Source organism: Dromaius novaehollandiae, chromosome 4 (assembly GCF_036370855.1).
Source record: "Dromaius novaehollandiae isolate bDroNov1 chromosome 4, bDroNov1.hap1, whole genome shotgun sequence".
NCBI lineage: Eukaryota > Metazoa > Chordata > Aves > Casuariiformes > Dromaiidae > Dromaius > Dromaius novaehollandiae.
The window spans coordinates 10288059-10313341 of record NC_088101.1 but is presented as its reverse complement, the minus strand read 5'-3'; the positions used below and the strand labels follow the sequence as shown (position 1 = coordinate 10313341).

General features: G+C 41.2%; 1 protein-coding gene and 1 long non-coding RNA gene across 4 annotated transcripts in view; one reads left to right on the top strand and one right to left on the bottom strand.

Moving 5' to 3' along the window:
* The window catches only part of ANTXR2 (ANTXR cell adhesion molecule 2), a 125452-nt gene extending 101292 nt beyond the window's left edge, over positions 1-24160 (top strand). Inside the window, exon 17 of the mRNA XM_026103366.2 lies at positions 22285-24160. Within this exon, the coding sequence (XP_025959151.2) occupies positions 22285-22323 (39 nt within the window). The 3' untranslated portion in view covers positions 22324-24160. The remainder of the gene's footprint in view (positions 1-22284) is intronic.
* Positions 1-25283, bottom strand: part of LOC112985039 (uncharacterized) — a 311688-nt gene that overhangs the window by 39072 nt on the left and 247333 nt on the right. The gene's annotated exons all lie outside the window — the stretch shown is intronic.

The window sequence follows — 25283 nt, the reverse complement described above, 5'->3', positions numbered from 1 at the left end:
CTTTATATTTAACGTGTTTTAATGAAGCATTATGTGACAGTGACAATACTTTGTACATGGGGAACCTAATCTTCCTATGCTAAATGGTGCCTTAACGTAGCCCTGTTGATTTTAACAGGATTAGTCCAGACAAAACTACCTCGGTGGTGGCAGCTTCCATTCCGTTTTGCTGAAGTATTTTGTTCACATTATTCTCTGAGTTTACATCTTTACAGACTGTGGGCGCGAAAAGCTTGGGTTGTTAATTTGTCCGTTACAACAGAGCCTTGACCTTTGCTTATTCGTAGGTATTAAACTGTAGAGGAGGCTGTATAATAGTTCTCATCCAGTGAAGACTAACATTCAAGTGTTTTGTGTAGTATAAGTGTTTTCTTAATTTGGGCATAAGTAGTAATAGTTTATTGACACTGGGCTTGATTTTTTAACTTTTATATTCTGTATGTAATTCTCAAACTCTGAAACCTCAAGTGGTTTGTAAATGCATAATTGGAAGCAAGAATTTTTTAGAAGAGCAAAGTGGAGCTTAATAGGAGTATTTATTTCAGTAAGGTCTTACCTGCACAAGAGAGAGACTGTCTTGATTAAATCTGTTAAACTGGTGCAAGACCCTATATGGACATGCCTGCATCATTTTAAATGTTTAAAAATCATTTAGCTTAAATCAGTCCTTTACTAGCTGCAGCTAAATAAATATAAGCCATATTTAAGACTGTTCCTGCAGCAAGCTTTACTCATTTAACTACATTTGTTTGAAAATGTAATCTGAATTGTGCTAGTAATTACGATAATTAAACCTATGTTTTATTTTTGTAAGAATATTTTTATTTATAAGTTCATAATTTAACATTATGAGCTTTTGTCTTATTATGGCTTCAGCTAGAAATAGCTTTCATCCCCAGTAGTGACAGGATTTAAAAAAGGCACCAATCTAGCCATATTATAATTAAATTCATGCTTAAGTATGTGTGTGTCTCCAGCTTTAGAAGATAATTGTGCACACCTCATTGCTTTTTACTTCTAAATGTTGCTGTGGTCATTTACCAGGTAATTTCTGAAGACAAGTTCTAAATTACCAGTAATATCATAAAGTTTAAAATATTCATACCTAGCTAGTGGATGAATGGGCATTTCCTCCTCCCCTCCCAAACAGGAGCAAATTAAACATTCATGAAAAATACCTAAAACTATGGGGGGAAAAGTATGTACTTTGAAGCCCTCTCAGGCAGCAAATTTTCAGTTTACTCTGCTGTATAATAAACAAGTTGTCACCATAGCAACAGCCACATAACTTGTTTTTTATGTAACAAACCACAAACCACATTTCTTTGCTAAATTCACCAATTAAATTTATCTTAGGTTTTTTTTGCTCTTACCTTGATTTTAAGGTACTGTACCATTTCCCTATCACTAATGAGGAATTTTTATCGTGACTTTTAATTTTCTTTTTACTAATTAAAATATTTCAATTCCTTAGCCACCTATCTTGAAATAGAATACCAGGATGATCATCATTTCTTTTAAATTTCTTAAAACTTTTTTCTCCTTCTCTTGTTGACACTTCTAAGTGTTTTTTCATGCTGGGAGAAACAAGTTAGCTCAGAGCACAAAGCTGCCCTGAGACCTGTTAATGTGCACAGCTGCAGCAGCGCAGAGGCCTGCTGTTCTCGTCGTGCACCTACGTCTGCACACACCAGATAGGTTCATGAGTGTCTGAAAGGGCTGACTGCGGAGGTGCTGCAGGTAAACTCTGCAGAGGTCAAAGATACAAAGGTCGTTTGTGGAAGGGAGAGGATTTGGCTGTGCGTACATTCGAGGAGCACTTCTTCATGGTCTGATGTAGCCAGTGGCTCAGTGGTTCTCCTGACGAGAAGCTTTCTGGCTCTAGTCCCAGCCTTGTAGGAGTGCACTGAAGCGTAGCTGTCTCCCAGCTAGCAGAAGCCAGCCCCGAGGTGAACCTGTCCTCCGCCGTGCTAATGAAGCTGCACAACTCCAGGTCTAGAGGTAGCTTGCTCAGAGCGTGGGCATGGCTGTACCCAGATGTGGCATCTGGCTGATGATGATGTCCTCCCCGCCCCCCTCAGCAAACCAGGAACACTGCTCTGAGTTTATGTACAATAATGCTGTTTGGTAGCATTTTTTTCACATTTCGGTACTGCAAGATGGATCACCCCTAAAAGCCTGTGCCAGAATCAGACCTGGCATGCAGCTGTGCCCAGTTCTGCTCTGAATTTAGTTCACTGGCTGGCATGGGTAAAGAATAGGTACTGCCATATAGAGAAGCAGAAGATCAACAGGAGAACACTGGGTAAGCATAGAAATGTAAGAGAAAAGGGCATTCAGGTCAGAAGGTAGCAATGTGACATGTATGTCAGCAACTGGCCATTTTAAATTCATAGAACTGCATTTTTTCAGTAGAAGCCAGTTCAAGTATTCTCCAGATGTTAAATGGCTGGATTCCTAAAATAAATGGACAGGGTTCCTTCCTTCACTTCAGAGCTGACAAGTGGATCACCAACCCTCTATGGCGATACCTAGCTCTAAGCTCTGACAAGCCTTATCAAGCCTTATATATGCTGCAAAGGAAGAACCAGATGTGCACTGTCTCCACAGCTCTTCAAAGTTAAGCTTCACTTTCTGAAATTGTCCTCAAGGGTGGGGTTTTTTTTTCCTTTCTTCTCCTCCCCATGTGTTAAAACAAAAAAAAAGCCAGAAGCTTTTGATAATGAAGCAAACATATTTTTGTGGTGTGGGCTATTTTTTTTTCAGTCTGCTGCTAGTTTTTAAATATAAAGTATAGCATATGTTTAACACAGAACATATGGAAAGAAAGAAAAAGCAAATCTTGAATTCCAAACATAGTATTCTTAGTAGAAAAGATACCCCAGTGTGAAAGTGGTCACCCAGAACAAAAAGAAAAAATATATTATATATAAATATTTATAAAACCAGCTCTATTTCTTCTTTTACTTTTCCTCATGTAAATCTGAATTCAGAGTCCTGACGACGGCGCAAAGTGTAAAGAAAAGAACGCGAACAAGTATTTGCATATGTAACAGATCAAAAAGAGTCTAGAGCTACTGTTGCTTTTACACCTTCCCTGTTATCAGCTCAGTGTCCCCCAAGCCATTTGGGCTCCAGGGAAGGGGTCCAAAAGCACAAGGTGGAGCTTTACTCTCCTCTGTTTCAGGCCCAGGTGGGAAGGGGCACCTAGCCATGAGGGAGTGAGAGATGTGAGGCCAGCCACGTGCCCCCCTCATGTGCTGCTGCCCACAGAATCTGCCATCTTCACTACTGAAGCTGAATGGTTTGGCCTACTTTGATTGAGCTGGTGCATTAAGAGCCCCCTATTACAGACCAAGAGTCGCTGTGCTACATGCTATATAAATACCATGACAAAAAGACAGTCCGTGCAAATTATGATTACTCTGTTAGCTTAACTATGAATCACCTTTAGCAAGGAGTATCTCTGGTGAGAGGATGTGACTTCTGTTCCCACAGTATTCCACTGTCCCCATGAACACAAAACACCTAAACACCAAGAACTGGCATTGGAGATCAACAGGTCTGCAAAGGAGACATGCTATATAAATCACAAGCTCTACTTTACAGTATCAGATGTCACTAGAAAGCACAATGAATGGGTTGTGCATCAAAGGACATAAAAGTAAAGCTGCCTGCATTCCAACATCTCTTCTTTCTGAGAGGAACATCTATTGTAATGTCATCCTAATTTCAGGGAATGGTTGCATTACAAGGAGGAGAGATAGCCTCATCATTTTTGGCACTGTCTGGACAGCCACAGAGATGTGTCCTGCTCTGCAGCAGAACACTGAATTGATTAGTGTTGGTAGAAATAGTGTTCAGTTCAGAGATGGTTTCTTAGCCCATCTGCCAGGAGCTCACTTGCTCACTCTCTCTCTAATACATAGGTTAGGCTGGGTAAGGCACACTCTCTTTGCTGACACACAGACATTGTACCCATTTAATTAAAACCATTTTTAAGCCACACAGTTCTGTTTTAAATTCTTAGTAGACAGTTATGTTTGATTTCAGAATACTCCCATTTGTATTTATATCTGCTCTTAGTACTTTGTACCTACCTACTTAGTGTAAATTGATATAAAGTGAAATCAATTAAGAGTTGCACAAAGTTCTTCTTGGGTTCAGCCACAAATATAGTAAAATGAAGATATCTTTGCCTTTAGTTGACGATCTTCTCGATGAACAGACTGTATTTATCTGGACTAGGGAGCTGTAGAGCCAGGAGCTATTTGTCTTATGATGCAGATGTAGTTGTACTTGGAAAAAAAGAATCTAAATATCAGAGGGAAGCTCTGAAGGATATCTGTCAGTCAGACTGTGTGAGGAGACAGTTAAGGACAGACTTGGACCATTATACTTTCACTGGCTTTGCCAGGGATTCCCTTTACTGCACTAGTGTTAAGACTCTCCCTGTCTCACAGATATATAGAGATTTACAGTTCAAAGGCTCTCAAAACTGCCTCAGTCTAGACAGACACAGGGGAGGAGGAAGTCAGGGCAGGATGAGGCTGAAGGTAGAGGCTGGCTCTGGTAGGTGCCTGGCTGCTATGACATGGCAGTCGCATATTACACACTGCTGTAAGACGGGCAATAAGAAAGCTTTGGATTGTGCAAAATGCTCCAGTTTCTCGGGAATCCTGGAGGAAGATTAGCATGCTGCTGTTTATCATCACTCTTTGACTTTGAAGAGGGAACAATTTTTTTTTTATGACATAGTAGAAGTCAAGCATTTAAAAACTACTAACAAAAGAAAGTACTTGCTTCACCACTTATTTATAGGAAAGAAAGAGTAACAGGCTATTTCCCACCTAATGTTTTGACCAACAGATAATTCAGAATGGAAAACAAAATGATAAATCCAGCATGGTGACATCTGCATTCCTATATACAGTCAATATTATAAATACGTTCAATACTAGCCGATCAATTAAAGGCATCACCAAGTCCACACTCTCTCCAACCAAACTGAAACAAGACACAATGCAAAAAGAATATCTCCAGGCCACAACGAACACTCAAATTCCAGTAGTGTCTTTCTTTACAGGCTTGCCAGCCTATCTTTCCCTTAGAAGATGAGAGTAGGGGAGAGTTTGTTCGAATACCATGATAAAATGAAATAGCTCTTATTTAGAAAGACTCAGAAAGGACACAACAGATTTCATCAGCAGTTGAAGTGAGGGACATCGGTGCAGGTGATCGTGCTCACAAGTGTGTCTTCTTCCCCGAATCCCATTAGTGCCAGCAGCAAGCATAAAGCTGTAGGTACTATCCTTACTGTTTCTCCCCCCCTTCTTTTTCTTTCTCTTTTTTTCCCTTTTTTTTCTGAGTGCACTTCCAGATAAATGCCAGTCATTTGGCCAGGGCTAACTCACAGAAGGTACAGCAGGCACAGATGGTACTAATGCATAAATGTAATCTAGCAAAAGGATGCCAACACCAACCCAGAAAAGGTTCCAAATAACTGCAGTGCACTTACAGGAATACAGTGATTGGCAAGGTGAAAGCTGAGATTTGCAAGAGCTTACTGTTCCCAAATCAACAATAGAAATTCTACAACAAATGAGCGTATTTATTTATTAATTTATAAAATGCACTTAATACCAAGATCTCTGGGCATGTGTATAATCAAAACTCACCAAAAACCTAACTCATTATACAAATTATACTGATCAAAGTAAAAGAAGGGAAAAGGGAAAGGTGGATATTAAAAAACAACATAAAAAATGGCACCACATACTCATTCCCCAGTGCTGCTCCAGAATGCTCCTAAGAGGAAAGGTAGGCAGCACAGAGGGGCTCAAAAGTCATGAGATCTAGAGAGTGACAAAGCACTGGCAGAAGCAAATCCCATGTGGATTGCTCTGTAGACCAAATATACCCTATCCTTTGTCAGGATTCAGAACATAAAAAGACCCATACCAAATCCTTTTTCCAGTAGCAACTGGTAATGTGCCCTTAGGAAAAAGGTACAGGGAAGAGGAGAAACACATTCTGAACGTCCCCACGGGACACTTTTCCTAGCTTCTGGAGAACATTAGCATCTCCACTAACCAGATCCGTGGCAGTCATTTCCAATGAGGAAAAAATATTTCAAGAATAAGCACCTTCCCCCATGTACCTACCCCAGTCCACAAGAAGGAAGGAAAAGAGTGCAACTACGGAAGAACTTGAGCAATATCTCTTTGCAGTGCACGCATCCTAGAGGCTGCCAGCACAACTTGCGATGGGCCAACTGCTCAGCAGTCCTGAAAGGGAGACCGTGACAGACACCGCGCTGTCATAATACAGTCTGAGGACCAGCTTCTGATGTTATTTCCATGAGCTTTACACTACTGACTTTAAAGGAACTACTCCTGATTTTCAGTAAGAGACATGAGTCCAAAAGCAGTGCCTGAAAATGAACAAGAGCTGATAACCATGACTCTACTACATCTAAGTGAACCGGTAGTGAATACCTTGCCAGACAGAAATACGGAGTACTGCTAGCCATCAAGATAACCCATGACAAAAGTATTCCTAAATTACAGACCTCTTGGGCAAGGAGTACTGCACAAGCCCACTGCATGTGTACTACCCATCCTGTCTTCTCTGCCTGAGTAACTTTTTGTATGAGCTGAACTCAAGTTGTTCACTTTCATCTCAGACTAATTCAGTAACGGCTACTTAAGCACTGTAACCCTTCTCTCTAATCTTTCCAAAAAGGGATCTTAGCTATCAAGTGACAAATCCATTCTCTACTGCCTTTTGCCACATTTCGGGTTTTATAACCTACAGAGAGGACCAAGAGCTCAGTTTGATGGGGCAGTACTCTGGATTCACAAACGCTGCTCTGTATGGCATGCCCTATTGATTTTACGGGCCATGAAAGAAGAATCCCCCTCTTCCTAGCTATCTATTTGCAGAGAAAGCCCAACCCAAGAGCATACATTCAATATTAATTCTTCAGTGGCTTCAAACAAAAACAAAACAAAACAAAACAAAACAAAGCCAGTTATTTGGCAAAGAGTGTCTAATGGACCATGTCCTGCCCTGGCTCTTTGTACGGAATTTGCAAGAGCAAGAAAAGGAGAGTTATGCAGCTCTTCCTGAAACCATGGTCAAAGATAGGGTTTCAACCAGAAGTAATACTAACAACAATTACACTAAATTAGCATAGTTAAATATGCCTGAAATACAATTAACATGTATCTTTGTAAATCAAGAACAGGGCAAACTAACAGAGATGTGTATGAACATAAATCAAACAGCTTTGTAGAATCTTCTCTCATAATCCAGAAGGTCTAAATCAGATGTGGAACAGGTCACAGGAGAAAACACATTCTGTGGTCATTTTAATTATGGCTTCCTGTGAGAGTTTGTCTTTCAGGAAGGATTTAGGCTTTGGTCCAAGGTAGAGGATTCTAGAGCTGCTGCTTCCAACATTGCTCTGAACAGAGAAGATGGAGGGGAGGGGGAGAGAGGTCTAAAATCTGAGAAGTTTATGATTACTAATCCATTTGAATTAAAACAAAAGCCTAATGATGTGCTGTGGGGTTTTGTCTGCAGGAAGGAGGATTGCCTCATTGGCGTGTTCATTGTACCAGGGAAGCTGACATGGGTTGAGGGGTGGGGAAATAGTTTGGCGTTCAGATTCTTTACTGGGCCCAGTCGTCAATGTCATTAATGCTGCATTCATTATCACTGCAAAGGATCCAGCTATCAGATATCACTGTAAAGGCTTTGGTTTGTGAAGTGACAGCTGGATCACAGTGGCATCTAGAGGGCTGTTTCACACAGTATCAGTGCAGGCATTTGTGTGGCAGAGCGAGATTCCTGCTGAGGCCCTGTCTTCCCCTCTACAGAGTGATCTCAATCTACGCAGTCAGAGCTGATAGAGCCGCACCATACTGCCCTGCTGGGGGATTTCTAGCCTTCCTCCAAAGAGAATTCACTTAAACTCTGCGTACATCTTCATATAGATTCACATTTTTCTATGGAATTTCTTAAGGAGAATTTTTTTTCCACAATAGTTGCATAATATTTATTAAAAAATGATACATATGCATTCATGATGCTGTAGAACTGGGGTGCCTTCTCTCTTTATGAATAATTTGCATGTGCCAGTCAGAGGCTGTAAAATCAAATGGGCCAGACTTTTAGCTGGTGGATGAATTCCATGTTATTGCTGTGCTGTGAGCTGAGAACATGACCCTTTGATGACTTACATACAGGATGATTTTAGAGCATCTGGTTCTTACGTGTACAAGCCATTTGAAGATGAAGGGGTCTCTTCAGAGAAAATGGGGTAGAGAAGTAAATCAAGAAGAGGAGACTGGGAAGTATTTCTAGGGAAAGGAGATTTTAGGAGAGGCTTGAAGGAAACTTTCCTGAGTTGGAGACATGGTACTGCAGGAAAGGAGTTTACAGACAATGGTTCTTGTGTCAGTCATGGTATATCCGTTATTATCTCTAGATTTCAGAGAAAGATAAACTGCATCCTTCCTTGTTTGAGTAGCTGCACACAGAGGAGGAAGGAAGAAAAATGGAGATTCTTGGCTTTTGCTTTAGAGATGCTATCCCTAGGAACTTTAAATGTCTGCTGTTTCTTTGACCTTTGAGCTTAGACTTAAAAAATCCCCCCACAAACTCCAGATTTTGATGTCTGCTGGTTTCATTGGGCTTCAAATTGCGTTCCTTTTCTGATTTTAAGGGGCTCAGAATTTTCTGCATATAGTAGCAATGTCTCTCCCCTGCTGTGCCCCTCTGCCTACCCACCACCACCACCAAAAAAAAAGGAGATGCAGAGGATTCGAGGAATCATTTAGGATGCTAACACGAGGAAACCATTTGGCACTAAAGATCAGGCCTGCTGTCAGTTTGGCTTGAGTCCTCCCAGAATATAAATGGGGTCCCCAGTAGCACTTCCTCCCGACAGGGATTCATCCCAGAAAATTTTAGAGAAATTCAAAGATAAACGACACTTCTCAAAGAAAACACCTCTCCTTCAGCAAAGCCCCTAGTGGTGTGAGCATACCACAGAAATACAAGGAAGAACCCTGGAAGTTCCACCTAGAACTGAATCCTACAAGCCTACCTCTCAGCTTTCTCTCTTAAGGAGAGGGAATTTCCCCCGTGACAACTCAGCCTATCAGTCCAGGAATCACGGGAGAGGAAATGTCCTGTTCATCGCACCCCTTTGGATGAACATCAGCACTGTGTTAGGCGTGTGTTCGGATGGCCGCCAGGATAGAGATCACTTTCCCTCTGGCAGTGACAATAAACTTGGTCTGCTTTCCAAGGCATAATTAAATCTGAAGGAGAAGAGCCCTCCATTGGCAGGCACTTGCAAGGGGAACGCAATAATGTGTCCTTCAGAAAAGAAGGGTCAAACCTTCCCTGGCCTTGGTGTATTTTCATGGAGGCAACGGTGCTCCAAGTGAGGGAGGCTTACTGCTGAGGGGCACATAAAGAGAGCTGGGACGCTCGCTCCAAAGAATCTGTGATGGAGAAACAGGGACTCTCCAGGCCATTTCCGCATCCTTTCCTTTTGCATAAGCAATGCTTGCCTTGTTTGAGGAAAACAACAAACTCCTGCCCTCTAGAGACAGGAGACCTCCAGCTCTGCTGAATAAAATATTTGCCACAACCTCCTTTTGAAGCAGATGCTACAAATGCATACAGTTTTATTCTCCCCTAAGGCCCACACAACCAGCTCAGCAGCTCATCGTCCTCTCTTCTCCCAGACCTGGAAGGCCAACTCGCAGGAGAAGCAGCTTGTCAGAACCACTCTTTTTCAAGGCAGTAGATTATTTGGGGAACTGCTGAATAAAGCAGTCACAGAGAACATGGTGAAAGAAGATAAATCCCTCCCTTCTTCATTACCAAAACCTGTCTAGGCAGGAAGGCAAATGCTGACACTATAGCGAGCACCTCTTTCTTTCCTTTCTTTCCCTGGCTGCCTGCACACCTCTACAATCTGCTCCCCTTCTTGTCCTTCTTTGAAAACTGGTCAAGGCAGGAACTGTCTCCCTGTTAAAAATTACAGAGCGATTAGCGCTCAGGGACCCAAGCACAGTACAGATTATAAGAATAACCCAGGCTCCTTCACTCGCTCGCTGTTGCTGCTGTGCGTTCCCCTCCTGGGCAGCCCCACAGACCACAGGAAAGTGAAGATCCAGGCATGTAGCCACCCGGCGCATGTGCTGTCCCTGTATGACTTAATCAGCAGTAGTGGGATGTGGACTGAGATTTTCAGATTCTTCTGTGGAAGCTTTCATTGGAATTTCAAGGGTGGAAAAATAAGTTTTGAAAGTCTACCCCTGGATCTTTGGTCTCCAGCACTGGGAGTCTTGGCAGAAGCACTCCTTTCAGTGCCACGCAGCATATTGAGCTACAAAATCTTTTCAGGCCTATTTTTCACAAGGTTACACCACTGGCAAACATGTACTTTGAAGAATTTATTCGCTGTAGCAACTGTGCCGAAATGTCCATATGTCCAGTTACAAAATAAGCGTTATTAGTGGGGTGAAAAGCTGTTCATAATAGCATTTTCCCAAAGCTGCCAGTGTACTAAAAGTACTACAGATAATACCCCTGATTCCACGTATTTTCATTTACATCTGAGCAAAGTGTGTACAAAGTGGATACCAAGCCGTGCCAGATTAGAACAGCAGCATTTTATAGTGCACGTACCTGCTTTGTACCAGTGAATGTTTGCTCTAGTTTAGCAATGCGTTTCAACATGACATTTACCAAAACACACACCTATGTCACATGTGCTTAAAAAAAATGCCCCAAAACCCAGAACTAAGCAGCTTTGCTGAAGAGTAGTGGACTGCTGAATCAGGACCATGTCAGATACAAGATGTAAATGGGTTTAAGATACCCATAGGGCTTCTCTCCCCAAATTAATGTTTACTACATAACATTTATATTAAGGTAACAGCTTGAGGTAGATGGCTACAACTGAGCTGCATATTTCACTGCAAGAAATATTTTTCTGACACAGCAGCTACAGACTCTTGGCCACCCATTATGCATTTTATATTTTTAGGCAGCATCTTTAAAATATCTACTTTGAACCTATTACTGGCAATTTTATAAGTACTCTTGGTGCAGAAAGACGGGAACTATCTTTTAAAAGAAATTGGTCCTGTACTTCTTTTCTGCACTTTACTCCTCCTTCCCCTTGCTCCTCCTCGTCTGAAGCAAGGACCATGGGATGAAAAGTGGGTATGAAGTCAGACTCAGCCTATTGAGGCAGCTGTAGTTGTGCAGGCACATTCTCATCATAGCAGACAGATGCTGCCAGTTTTCATCCTGAAACTGTGTTTCTTTAGATTCGGATATGTGACTTTTGAAAGTTGACCTAGAGGACTGCTAGATTGCTTGGAGAGATCATGAGATTCACACACACATGCTAAGAAGGCTAGATTACATAAATATGAGGATAATAAACAAGTTATATGCCCTTCCAGTTATCTCAAGTAACTAGAAAAAATTGCTGGAATGAAAAAAATCCTTTTTAGGGAAAAATATATAGCACCATTCATCTGTATTTTGTTTCTCTTTGTTATATGGCTGTTCTTTTAGATGGATTTCGAGTCCACCCGGTGTTGCTCTCAGGGCTCAGAGCTTACCTTACCTTGGTCAGACCTTAAGCCATGAATTAAATAATTTTGGGGAGAAAACCTCCTTGGTTGATGAGCAGCCCTAGAAATGATCCTGATGTCTGCATCAGTAATAATGTGTTCTGTAGTAATAATGCCAGTTCAGCATCATTCCTAGAAGAGATTCACTGCTGATTTATTCTCTGAAAAATGATGCTTCCAGCAATGTACAGCACTGCGAGTCATCTTTTCCCAGGTACTAAATATCTACCACCCTAGCATGGTTCATGGACACTCAGTGGGACTTTTCTACTTGCAGCTTGCGTAACTGCCTTATGGCAGTGCATTACGACGGCAGTTGGCGAGTGTGCAGCCACTGAAACAGGTTGTGGGTTGTCTTCTGTGGGTAATAATGCAACATGTGCAAGAGGAGGAAACTCTTTAACAACTTAAAATGGTTCTGCTTTATATAAAATAAACATGTTTGTAGCAACACACATCTGCAAAGATGAGGTTTTAGCACTAAGAGCTTGGCAACAGAGCATAGGTTTCTGTCAACAAAAGCGTAAAGCAAATTCTTACAATGTTTTGAGTTTCCTCGATCTCTGGGGCAAGGGATTACCTGTTTGTCAGGGACAACGTGGGAGAGGCAGAGAGAGAGGTGTCAGTTTAAACCTCTGAATGCTACTTAGCGCTGTACAGGACATGGGTGGTTAGCAACCCCTCTCCAAAGTAAACATGTAAATCAGCTATCTTTATTTTAAAAAAGATACATATATATATAAACTTAACTTCAGTTGTATGCTCCAGCTTGTCAATGGATATTTATGAGGTGAGCGTAATATTATAACGGTTATAGCAGTGAAATACATCCTGAGCGGAGGAGCTAGTAAAGAAGCACAGGAATGTTAATGCCAGTAGAATTTTAATGCCCAGGAGATGGGGGCAAGGTGACACCAGCTCCAGTTAATGTTGCTTGTGCTGGCTACAGCGAGAGAAGATCAGTGATCTCAGTTCCTAAGTGCTGTAACACAGCGGGGCTTGGCTCCTTAAACTGACACAGGTATGTCAGTGTGTGCTGTTGTCTTGTTATCTCCCTGTGATGCCTCTATGCTCTGCAGTGGGATTTTTCCAGTAAGGAAATACCTACTGCCCCTTAGCTCTTGCTAGAAGACTTTGAGGAAGGTGTTGCCAGTGCTGTCATCTCAGCGCCTAGTTTGAATCTCTGCCATTTTTGCTCCTTTAAAAGGTCCTTTTGTTGTCATCATTACATATTAGTCTGCAGGTCATGAGCACGTGTAGGAGTTTATTATGCCTGGTAAGCGCTGTATTGGGAGTTAATGATTCTAAAGAGGTTTGGAAAGCAGGAAATTGCCTGTTCCGTTGTATTACAGCAAAGAAGAAAAGACTTACACAATCCAGTCCTTTATTGGAAAGGCTGCTGGGAAGAACCTGATAGTCTCAATTTTGGCCCCTTATAGAGAGGCAAACTGCTGGATGGGCCACAGGGAAAGAAAGCTAACAAGAAATAAAAGTAACAAGAAATAAAATCAGATGAACCAGATGCCCATCTAATCATCAGAACCGCATCAGTGGTCTCAGCAGACTGTAGGGGAGAACTGTAGCAAGAAGACAGCTTTCAGGAGGGCTAACAGGGATGAAGCCGGCACAGAGATGAAAGATGCTCTGATCATGTTGTGAAGACAGGGCCAAGGTAAATGACACTGCTAAATACTTGTTTAGGAGTGACATTCCAAAATCTTCTCTTTCCTCATGGCTACGTGGGCACCGACAGATTGGATGGGAGGGCACAGAGTTTCTGTATGCCACATTAATGCACAAATCCCAACAGGGTACGTCCCCATTATGGGGATTCTGCAGCTGCAGGTAGAGGCACATGATTTTCAGCTTCTGCTGATATGTGAGTGACAAAAAATGGATGATCTTGATCCTCCAAGGCCCAAATGAGCCAATCTTTTATGAAATTATATATTACAGTAGGCAATAGTAATGAAGCAACTGCTCTGGACAACCACAGCTGTAAATGCAACTCTGGAGAATGCAGTTGTTCTTACCGTAAGCTGGATGCTAAGCAATTCAGCAGTGTTCAGGGAATGCTTTCCTATACAGTCACTCAGCATGTTAAAGAAACAAGTCACATGCAAGGACAACGCCTGCTTGTGTGACAAACTACTTGAGAACAGATAGTCCAGCACAGGCTGGGTGGATGGATGTCATAACCATTCCCTCTCCAGCTTCCTTGATTTTACAGGCAGCTTCATCTGCCCTTTCTGAATTACTGAGGAGTACTGCAAGTGAAGCCAAACATACCAAAGAAAACAGTAGCCAGGGATAGTGGGTTGAGGGTGGTGCGTAAAGAACTACATCTTAAGACCTATGACTACCCAGCAGCAGCCAGCTATATAAATAGTAAGAGAATGATTTAAAGTCCCTTTTTTGAGTAGAGGATATTCTCTCCCTTCAACTGTCCGTGTTAAACAGCTTACAGTTCTTACGTAGTATAAGCTTGTCAGCTCAATGGCATTTGGAGGATGGTTGTGATGAAGGATCCACAGCCTCAAAGGATGTAAGATCTCACTGGAACCTTTGTTATAACATTCAAAAGTTGGTGCTGGGTTCAGGGTTTTGTATAGAGATCCCGACTTCCTTTAATTGCTGCAGTCTTAGTCTGTGCATCCTTCTAAGTAATTACATAGTATATATAATAAGGGAGAGCACTCCAGAAAACATAAAATATTTGTCATTCGCCAGTTAAACAGTTACTCAATTTTGGAAAAGCTTGTCTGTCATTTCCATGCAGTGAAGCCTTCAGTGAGGAGGGTAGTGATTAGTATGTCTCATGTGGGTACAAAAAGCCTTTCATGCAGGAAAAGAGAGTGACAATTCTACTGCTGAATTTCAGCTTTGGAGTTAGTAGTGTGAGGACTGTTGTGGGTGCTTTGGCAAATGCAATACACATTTGAGATACAAACAAAGGAGTTTTTTTCTTTTTTCTTTTTTTTTTTTTTTTTTAAGAAGGAGTACTTCTGTCTTTCTGATGCTTCTTTTAATCACATACTGAGGCAGGACACATGGTCTGGATTGGCTATGTGCATCCATATGTGAATTAACATTTAGAACAGCTTATGTCCTGCTTGGGCGTGACATTTGACTGGCCCTCCAAGTTCTCCGATGACTGTTCTTCCTGAATCCTCTGCCTTTGTCCATCCTGGCTGCTGATGGGTAGTGCTATTCTGCCTCGGAGCTAACAAACAGCTGAAGAAAGCAAGGAGCAGAAGAGATTAAATCCAAGGCAAGGGGAGGAAACTGAGGGACTCAGGATGCAGAAGGGAGCTATGGGACCAGTGAAATCTCATATTTGAGAAGTTGTCTGGGATCAGGTCCATCGATGGACTGATTTCCACCCTTTTTTCCATGAGCTGGGAGGAGCCAAAGCTTTAGGTGCTTCATTTGAAATAGAAACTGGCGTGGTCTGAAGTGGTCTGGTTACTGCCACGTGGCTGCGCAGCACAATCACACACCTTTATTTAGATAGGGGCTTCATCTGCTCCAACCAGCCTGGCAGCTGACTGATTTAAAACATTTTAAGATTCTTCAACTGAAGACATTTCTTCTTGATTCATTTATCTCCCAGTCCAGACATCCATACCTGTGTATCTGTCTATCCTATGCATATACGTCATATCCTAAAAAAGATGCTTCTCAGAAAGCACTCATGGTGTTACTTAATAATAGAGAAAATTATTCTCTGAGGTGACTTAAGGCAATAAAACTCTCCCCAGTCAATCAGGCAGCTACAGAGTTTCCATCCAGTTCCCTTCCAGCCCATCCCTACTCCTGCAGCACCTTCCCACCTAACACTATGAACAGCTTGGTGGGGGTAAAGGTGGGGAGTGAGCTTTGCCAGCCTGCGACCTTACCACGAGACTGCTAAGGTCATGTCAACCTAAACGCATGTAACACATATGAGTTCTATTAGTGGCCTCCAGAAAAATGTTGCCTTTTATTCTCACCCCTGGGCAATTTGAAACACTCTTTTTGCTGAGCATTGTGCCTTCTGTCTGTGGTACTCTAGGGGGAAAAAAATCCCAATGGACTGTTTTAGATGGTTGATCAGGGCATAAAGTTTTATGGCTGTGTATCTTCGCAGCTTGAAACCAAAGGTGCAGAATGTTTCTAGTTCGTTTTTGAAAATGGAGAGAAGCAAAAGCTATTTTACTCTCTGGATCACTCAGGAAATACACTGTTAATATTTGTACAGCACTCTTAACATAGGGTGCCAGCTTTGGCAGTGGGGGGAGTGGGCAAGACTCTAGAGAAGTCAGTGAAGTTTCCTCCGCCAATGACTGTTGCCTCTGAAATGCCCAGTGTTACGTTACGGATCTCTGGAAAGCAGTGCATGTTTGCTCACACGTGCACACATACAAATTAAAGGACTTTTCATGCCTATCTAGCCAGCATCGACAGATGAGTTCCAAGCTCACGGCACAGTGCAGTCCAAAAGGTTTTCCACCTCCAGAACGCTGAGCGTATTGTTCCAGCAGAGCTATTTTCACAGAAGGTCACACTGGAGGAGGAGACGTGACAGTTTCAGTAGGCCTCTCTTTGGCTTTTTTTTGCATTGCCATGTGAGGCCCTTATTCTTTAGTCTAATAGGAGTGTCCACTTCTTCTGAAATTGTGTGTCCTGCAAGCAAGCAAGTTTATCTTGATTGCCCCATAAGTTAAAAAGAACTTCAGTAAGATATTCAACAATGTAACAAATGGCTTTGGTATATCAAAAAATATTCCTTCTTAGGTAAAAACCTTAGCCTTAGATCTCTCTCTCTCTTTCTCTCTGTCTCTCTTTTCTTCCTTTTTTAATGATTATCACATTCTTCTCCTGTAGTACCTGCAGTACATCTTTTAGCAGTTCAGAACTACAGACTTTTTTTCCTGCTGAATCTGGTGCATTGAGACAGCTCCCATATCCCACAGGAAGATCATGGAATGCTTGCGTTGTGTTTTAATTACTCTAGCCCTAAAACACCTATTTAGTTCAATTTTATACTGACTACATGTTGGTAGTGTTAAGGTTTATGATCCAGTGATTTACAAGGCATGATACATCTGAATTCAAATTGGTTGTATTGATTGTTTAATTAAGTACGAGGCCATGAGTGTAACATTAAGTCCCCAAACTGGCTGATCACGGTAATGTTGCTAGGATGGTAATTCATCAGTTTTATTAGTTTCATAGCACAAGCATCTTTTAATTCTGCAGGCCAAAAATAGACTGATGAGTCGATTTTTTAGTAAACAGTGCTTCTAGTGAAGTAAATAGTGCTTCTAGTAAAGTTTTGATTAATTAGAATAAAAATGTAATATTCCATTTCCGAGAGCTGACCTTAATGTTGAAATAAATATCACTACATAGGAAGTTTTGAGTTAGCGTAGGGAAACAGCTTACACACTTGTGAATGATTTGCCCCAAACCAGCTTGCTCTAGGACAGTGATGTTGGTTATAACACATACGATCTGATTTTCAGTTGATGTGTACTTGCAGTCCATATTGCCTTGATACAGAGCAATTAATGTTTAACAGAATTGAAAATTAGTTTTCTATCTTCTGTCTACTTCAGTTTGCCCATCTATAATGTGGATGGTTTAACATCTCATTTATACTACTTTGTTTGTATATATGTCATTATCTATTATTACCCAATACTGACAGCACAGGGAATTTTGGTAGTTGGTATTTCTTAGGTGCTTTGAGATCCACCAGTTAATGGTGTTTTATAGATACTAAATCAATTTTTGGGCACCATTAGAATATTTAGCTGACCTCTAGCAAGAGCGAGAGAAATATTCCCTCCAAATTCACAGTGCTGCTTCGTGGAAGCTACTGTAAGCTGCTTGGCCCTGGAATACCAAGAGGCTGCAGGAGAACTGAAACTGGAGCTGACCACGTTGTAAGAAAGTAATTGCTTAGATGCCTTCACTTACCCCAAGCCCTTTCTTCTCCCGGTTTAGTGTCACCACAGAACTAAACACCTTCCTATGCTTGCCATGTCCTACTGTGTCTCGCAGAGTAAAACGGCACCAGTGCCTTCAAGTGAGGGGATTCTCCAGACCAGCAGTAGGCAGCACTTGTAGTGTACGCACCAGGCTTGTAAATCTGCCCATTGGACTGGTTAAATGAGCAGGGGTCTGACTCCTCATGACTTGAATGAGGAGACAAGGCGGGGAGGGCACGGGAGATGAGTAGGGAACCATAATGGTAATTACTTATTTTACATTTAAGAGTTTGCTCCATCCCTGACATCTCTATTGGTAGTGTTCCTCTGGAACCACTCTTTCTGGAGGGAAAAACTCTCTAAGCCAGCATTTAGGAAAAGAATTATATACAAGAATCAAACTGGGGCAAACTGAGAGCAGGAGAGAGGCTTACAGATAAATATATGTATCTTATTTTTACTAACAAATAATAATAATAAAAGTATATATAGCAACTGTGCAAGTTAGACTAATTGCAAGAGAATGACGAGAGTTCGAAGCCCTATACATTGGCTTTAATGCTTCCTGTTAATGCATTTCCTGTGTAGGTACTGTGAAACCACACACCTTGTCACATTCCATTACCAAAATGCAAAAGCTGTTCTCTACTACGCTGGCATGCGGTATTTGCTGTTATGTAAATGACAGTACAGCATTCCTGACCTTCTGATTAATTAGCACTTTCAGTGTGTTTTCCAACATCCTGATTTCAGCTCTGTCTTCTGTGAATATCATATTGTTCACAAAAGATGGCTTGTTATACAAGAGGCTTTGTTTTCACTTGAAATCTCTTATCATCCAGTTTTCTTAAATAAGAAAAGCTAGTCAAAGTAAAGTTGCCAGAAGAGAAATTAAGAAAAGTCAGAACTCTCTGAATATCAAGTATATCAAATATACTTGCTAACTTGATACTTATGGATTTAACTCAGAGCTCGGCCTCCAAGAAGCCTTCTGCTCAGGCTGGGCTGGTGTCACTCGAGCTGAAGGACTGACTACGGCTCCTCTGTAGGTAGCACCTGCAACTTCCTTCTGCGCACTGCGGCAAAGGAGAGGGAGTGGCCTAGTGCGTCTGTGTGGCTGCTTTGCTTGGCAGCCTTTCTTTCCAGGCATGTCTGTGAAACACAAAAATTAATGCTACATCTATGCTAGTTCAAATACATATATATGTATATATGGGTGTATACATATAAGTATAGATGTAATATACATAATTTTATTTCATTTGTTTCATTATATTTTCTTACTTGAAAGCAATTTGAGGAAATGTTCTAGTTGAAACTGTTTGATATAAACTACCAAAAGAGAGAATGTTATGAAGCCTTACGGTAGAAGAAAAACCACAAGAGGTTCTTCCAACGACTTCTTAACTATTTCTAGAAGCTGGCAGAGAACATGTATTTAGAACAAAACAGAGTATATTTTTCTTAATTCCAGTAAAATCTATGCCTTTAACTCAATAAGAAATCACTTTCAAAATTTTTTTTTTGGTTTCACAATTTCCAGATTCATTTTGAAACAGGTTTTTGTTCCCTTTCCTCCTGAGTTCCCCCTGCTACTGCTGAAAAATCACCAGCAACTCATTGTCAGCCGTTAGAAGGTGACAGTCACTCCAGACGTTCAGCGTGCATCGGAGAAGGCCTGAACAGTAGAGCAGGGCACAGCACTACCTGCTGCACCTCCCCTTGCCCTGGGGTGGACAGGACAGAGCAAAGGGAGCAGCCTGGGCCACAGACCAGGGCCGCGGCTCTGTGCAGAGTTTACTGCTGGCAGAGCTAACGGATTTGTAGGAACCTTTACACTTGTGCTACCTGGTAGCATCCCAGTAAGGGCAGAGGTAGAAACCTAAGCTGCCTCCAGGAATAAGATTTCCAGGTGGAAATTTTTGCCTTATTTTCTATTCCTGGCTCTTCAATTAGAAATCTTTCCTATGTCCACGGGATACTGTTTTCCCTAGAATTAAGGAACTGGTTTGTATTTGTCATATAGTTAATTAATATCATTTTTTTAAGAGCTAAAAAAACCCACCCCACCTTAACATATTGCACTTACTGACTTGCTGCAGTCAGGTCTAGAAGAGCATATTTTACTTTGAGTGATCACTCTAGACCTCAGGTAAAGTGCTGGGCCACTCAAACTGCCTTCTAAATGAAAACCGAATGCAAATACCAAAATGATTAATAAAATCATTTGTCCAAAATTCATATAAATTCATGCACCGGTAACTATGTTTAAAGAACTGTGAGAAAGCTACGAACAAAAGCAGAGCTTTTGTAATGAAGGGTAAATTGCAATATAATTGCATCATCTGAGACACACTGGGACTCTCTCGTTAGCTGTTTTCTGCAAATGTTTTGTGATGTCTTGTTTTTGCGTATGCGGTATCACACTTGGATGTAAACATCCTTGCTGCCGTTGTTTAACGTTAGCTTTGTTGTCAGAAGTGCTTGAGTTGCATAGTTTTGGGTTTTTATGCTCCAGAAATACTTTGCTTCTACCACAAAATTCATTTTGATACATTCATTTCAGAAAAGCAAATGTAAAGTCACATAAAGCTGTGCCGTGCCTCTATGCTTTGTCTTTAATGGAATCTCTTAGCACTCCTGGTTTATCTCTCTGCATCTCTTCTGCATTTATAATCCAGATGATAGCAGCTAGAAGTTACTACGATTACTCTATCCATGTATTCGCTACCTTTTATATTTATTATATCGTTGACAGGAGGCAGGATCATTAGAAAAGAATTCTGAAAAAAAAATCCTCGGTCTGCCCTGCACTGTGTACTTACTGCTGCATTCGATCTAGACAACACTGCTCCTTTCATGCCAGTCAAGGGCAGATGCCTATTGAGACTTGCTTTAGTAATGCCAAATAACACTGTATCTAATCTCCCTCCGCTATTACTGTTAAAACATTTGGATCAAATTGAATGAATGAAGGTAATATGGAATTCAGGCCTAATTTCCTTTGATAATGCTATTATCTCTTACGTTAAATAAGAAAGCAGTAATTGCCCCCCAAACACACATCTCTAAAAAGAAAAAGGACTCAAAGCATGAGCACTTCTGCCTACTTCAAAACTAGCACAGTTTGCTTGGGATCATCTTTTAAGGTTCTCTTTTAAGTTGCTTCATGGATGCCAGAATTTATTAGAAGTACTCAGGTAGGAAGCAAAAAGAACAGAGAAAAAATTATATACTTCTTTCCTTTCCTCCTACTTACTCCCAGCAAAGACTTACAACCATCAATTAACTAAGAAGACCTTCAAGTAAAATCCCTCTAAACTCTGTGAAACCTATACAGCTACCTACCTTTGCAAATTTCCCCCCTCCTTCCCATGCACATATATATCCATATATATAACAGGCTACTATAAAAATACTTGTGGTTAATGTGCTCAAGAGGAGGGGAGCTCTGGCTCAGCTGCCGTAAGTGAACGTGGGTATCCGGTTCATGCAGCGAGCTGTACCACCCAGGCACGCGCAGGTAATGGTACCCTACGCTGAGTGAGTCATCTTACGGACTCCTCACTGCCCATCCAGACCGTGGTTTTGTATTACATAGCCCACTCAAATGGAAAGGCTTTGTAATTAAGAAGAACCTCAAGACAAAACATTTAACAAAGGTTAGTATACACTAATTGTAACAGAAGCGTTTTCAGAGTCTCCTTTATACTTAAGAGAAAGACTTTGGGGAATTACTTCCTCCCTGTAGAAAAGTCCTGAGCAAAGGCTTGATATAAGCTGTCTTTTCCATTATGGAAAGAAAAGGTACTGCTGCTTTGCCCAGGAGAGCTGTTTAAAGAGAGGAGTGATTCTGTTGAGACCACAGCGCACTTCAAAAACCGATTATCAATTTGGAGTTTTAAGATTTAAATAAGCTCCAAAAAGAACTGGTATATTTTCAGTGATTATGCCAAATTAATCAAAGGGGTAATGATTTTCATTACCGGATTTGTTTCACACTCAGCTACACTAAAAACAGTCAAAATTCATCTAGGCTCGCTTATGGACAAATAGTATTCTCAGATTCAACACCATGAGAAACCACTTTTGGTGCACAGAGATTTTAAGAACCTAAGAAACACAGTTTATAGATGCAGAGCCCTGGTTATCGCTAATAAAATACAATTTCAAACCAACAGCAGCTCTGCTGAACTAGCAGTCACATTTATCTGCACTGTACTGCGTGAGGAGTCTGCTTGGGGGAGATCCTTGGGGAGGTCTCCGTCTTTGCTGCGATCGTCCTTCCCTGTGTTTAGAACAGGAACAAATGCTCACGTTTGAATTGGCGCCCGACAGTTACTGAGAACTTCAAATTTGTCAGTTATCCTCACAAAAGACCTGAGAGTGTTCAAATGTGTCTTCTGTGCCATCACCGCTTTCATAACATCACAAATTTGGAAATCAGATGTCGTGCCTTGCTCTGGGTCATTTCCATTAACTCTTACAATGTTTTTCATGCATACGTTATTTTCACAAACATCTGAATTTAAATCACGGTCTTTATGTAGCATGTAAGGTTCAGCATTTGAAAATGTTGGTTGGTATTTATTACTTCACCCACCAATAAGAGCTTTTCTCTTTCTTCCCCCCCTCAGGGCCGATGTATTAACTTCACCAGAGTTCAATCTCAGTAAAGGAGGAGAAGAGGATACAAGGAGAAAATACAGCCACATTGCCACTTCTCAACCAGCCAAAGACAACTGAGCACTTCCTCGAATTGCTTGGATCATCTTCAAGCCTGAACTTAGAAGGTTTCTCCATTCCCCACCTCCAGGAGCCAGCAGTGCTGTACCAAGCTCTTGGGTTTTACTACGTTACGTTAATGCCCTGTGATTTGCGACAGTGACAAGAAGAGAAGCATTGACTTGCATGCCTACGCTTTTATACAATACACAGTACGCATGTGCGAGGGAGAATAAAGACAACCAGAGATGCTAATTTTTTATTTTTTTTATTTTTTAAGGACTACAGATTCTCAGGACGCAATGTGCTTTTAGCGGAGATGCAAAGTTTCTCAGATGCAAAGATGGCACGTGTTATTTAAATAAGGACTATTAGCCATAGGCGAAGGATAAAAATTCCCACCAGGCTAAGCAAATGCAAGAGTTCACTGCCTTACAGCGATGTCAGATCACAAAATCCTTCTGAGTCTCCCATCGCATCGTGCCTTACGGGAACCTTCTGACTGGAAATCTTGTCATTCTAACACTGAAAAGTGCACACGCATGACAAAATGTAGACAGGGTGCCTCAAGGTATTGGTAGCAAGCAAGACTTTGCCCTTTAGTTTTTGAAGACACCTTTCTTTCATTATGCACCCGGGACAGGAAGAAAATTAATAGAGCGTTATTCCACAGGAAGACAGCCTGTAACCAGAGATCTTGAGCAGAGTTTGAGGGACTGATGCTTCAAGACCTTGACACTGTGGCTGGTGGTTTTTTCCCCTTTCCTGCATTCAAAGTTCAGTAGCGCATAAAACATCATCATCTATAAACATACCTAGCAGTAGTAGGCTTATGTATTATTTTTTTTTGGTTAAAAAAAGCAGTAGCCACTAAGCTGGTATCTCAGGGTTTTTTTCCCCCTAAATCTCCAAGGGCTCTTCAGCGTCACAAGCCAGCAACTCTCTTTGCATGAGAATTTCAAAGTTTAATTAATATAATTAAAGGCAACAGCAAGCAGCAGCCTGTGAAGATTTTGCTCATCTTTTTTATGCCTTTTGACATTGAATGACCTATTACTGTATGTGCATTACTCGGTTTTTGAGGGGGCACTGAGCATTGGTTGAGATTCAGCAGTGGAAAAAGACCTCCTTCCATCAATTTAGAAATTAAATTTACGGGAGCGCCGGCCATCACAAAACATCGACAATGTATGTATTATAATTTTTTAGAAAAACCAGTGTCGTGTCACGTCGACGATGCCAAATTATGTTAGCGTGAGCGGAAACACTGTGGGGGAGGAAGGAGGGAGCAGCTGAAGAAAAAGGCTCAAATGATCCAGTCACTTTCGATACTGTACTTCAGATGCAAAATGGATATTCGAGTCGAAACCTGACAAAGCGCGCCTGCTTTGATGGGAACTGGTATAGACAATGACCAGTGGCTGGGTCAGTGGGATGTCTCTCTGCGAGCAGGGAGGCTTATCAAATGACACTAAAAATAAGTTCAACAACCATCACATTTGAGGGGAAAAGGCGAACATTTCACATTTGGTGGGCATGAATGTGCGCAAGATGGAAAGAGCAATGCGAAGCGTCCTGGTCTAATTATCTCCTTTGTGCTCTTCACTGAAATTGCAAGGGACATAAATAAATCTTTTGGTCGATGTCCAAATTCGTGGCACTGCCCAAAGAAGCCTTTACATATATCCACTTGCTTACATCTTTTGCTTGAGTTTATTTATGTCACTGGTAGCCTCATCATCAACAACCATGTGTGCACATTAGACTACAAATAAAATAATTACCTAAGTTTCTGTGATCATTTCTTCTTCTTCTTTCCCCCCCTGCATCTTCTTCACAAGTTAAACCTTAATTTTGCCAGCTACGCAGTCTCCCTCGCTACCAGCTCCAAAGGACAGACCACCTTCTTGTGGCATCACGTGGTATACCAAGAAAGCATGTCACCGCCTAACTCAGGGGCTTCTGACTGTTCCACAATTATTTAAAACGCATCAGACACGCTGGTACGTACAATATGTAGCATTAGCAATGTAAATAGAACAATAAAGTGCCCAGAGAGATCGCTGTTTCATCTAGCGTAATTCCAGCTTTGATACCATTGGCCTTTGGTTTGGAGTGGTTTCAAGCACGTGTGTACAAAAGGCTGATTTTAGTCATGCAGACCAACCATCAACACATCTTTGGGTTATTTCAAGCCATTGATTAAACCTCTGGGTATCGTCCAGCTTAACTCAAGACAGAGAACCAAACGCTAAGTAGGTTTGCAAAGACCCGGGTGCTGTTCTGTAGCCCTCCTCAGGATACTGAAGCAGTATAGGCAGAAATACTACACTCATCAGACATCAGGTTAAAATAAACGCTGTTCTGTTTGATTTATTTTTCCTCCATTTTTAACGTAGAGCCACACTTCCTTTGAGATATCTGTGAAATTGTCAGCTTGTATTTCAAGCAGTGTTGCGTAACACAGAAAAAACACACAGATGAAGATTTTTTCCTCACAGATATCTGCCGTCTCTCAAAGAATACTTGTAGCAAATATAGCCATAGAAATATAAATTCCCTAATAATCTTTTGTTCTCTATAGCTGTCTATCCATATTCATTAAAAACACTGTGGAATATGCAATTTTTCATGGAGTGGCTGATGCCAAGCAAAAACGTATTTCAGGTATCTACATTGATTTTCCCTTCTAATTGGCATGATATTACAGTATGTTACACTTTTCATTTAGTTGAAGATAACACCCTAAGAGTTTCATTATCATACAATGTGGAATATCTGTCACAAATAATTTGGGGGGCAAGAGGCGTAGGGTAATAATGGTTTAAAATTCACTGATTCAAAATGACACAAAGTAAGAATTATTTGGCATGATAGCTTAAAATACTTGAGAAAAATGTAATCGGTAGGT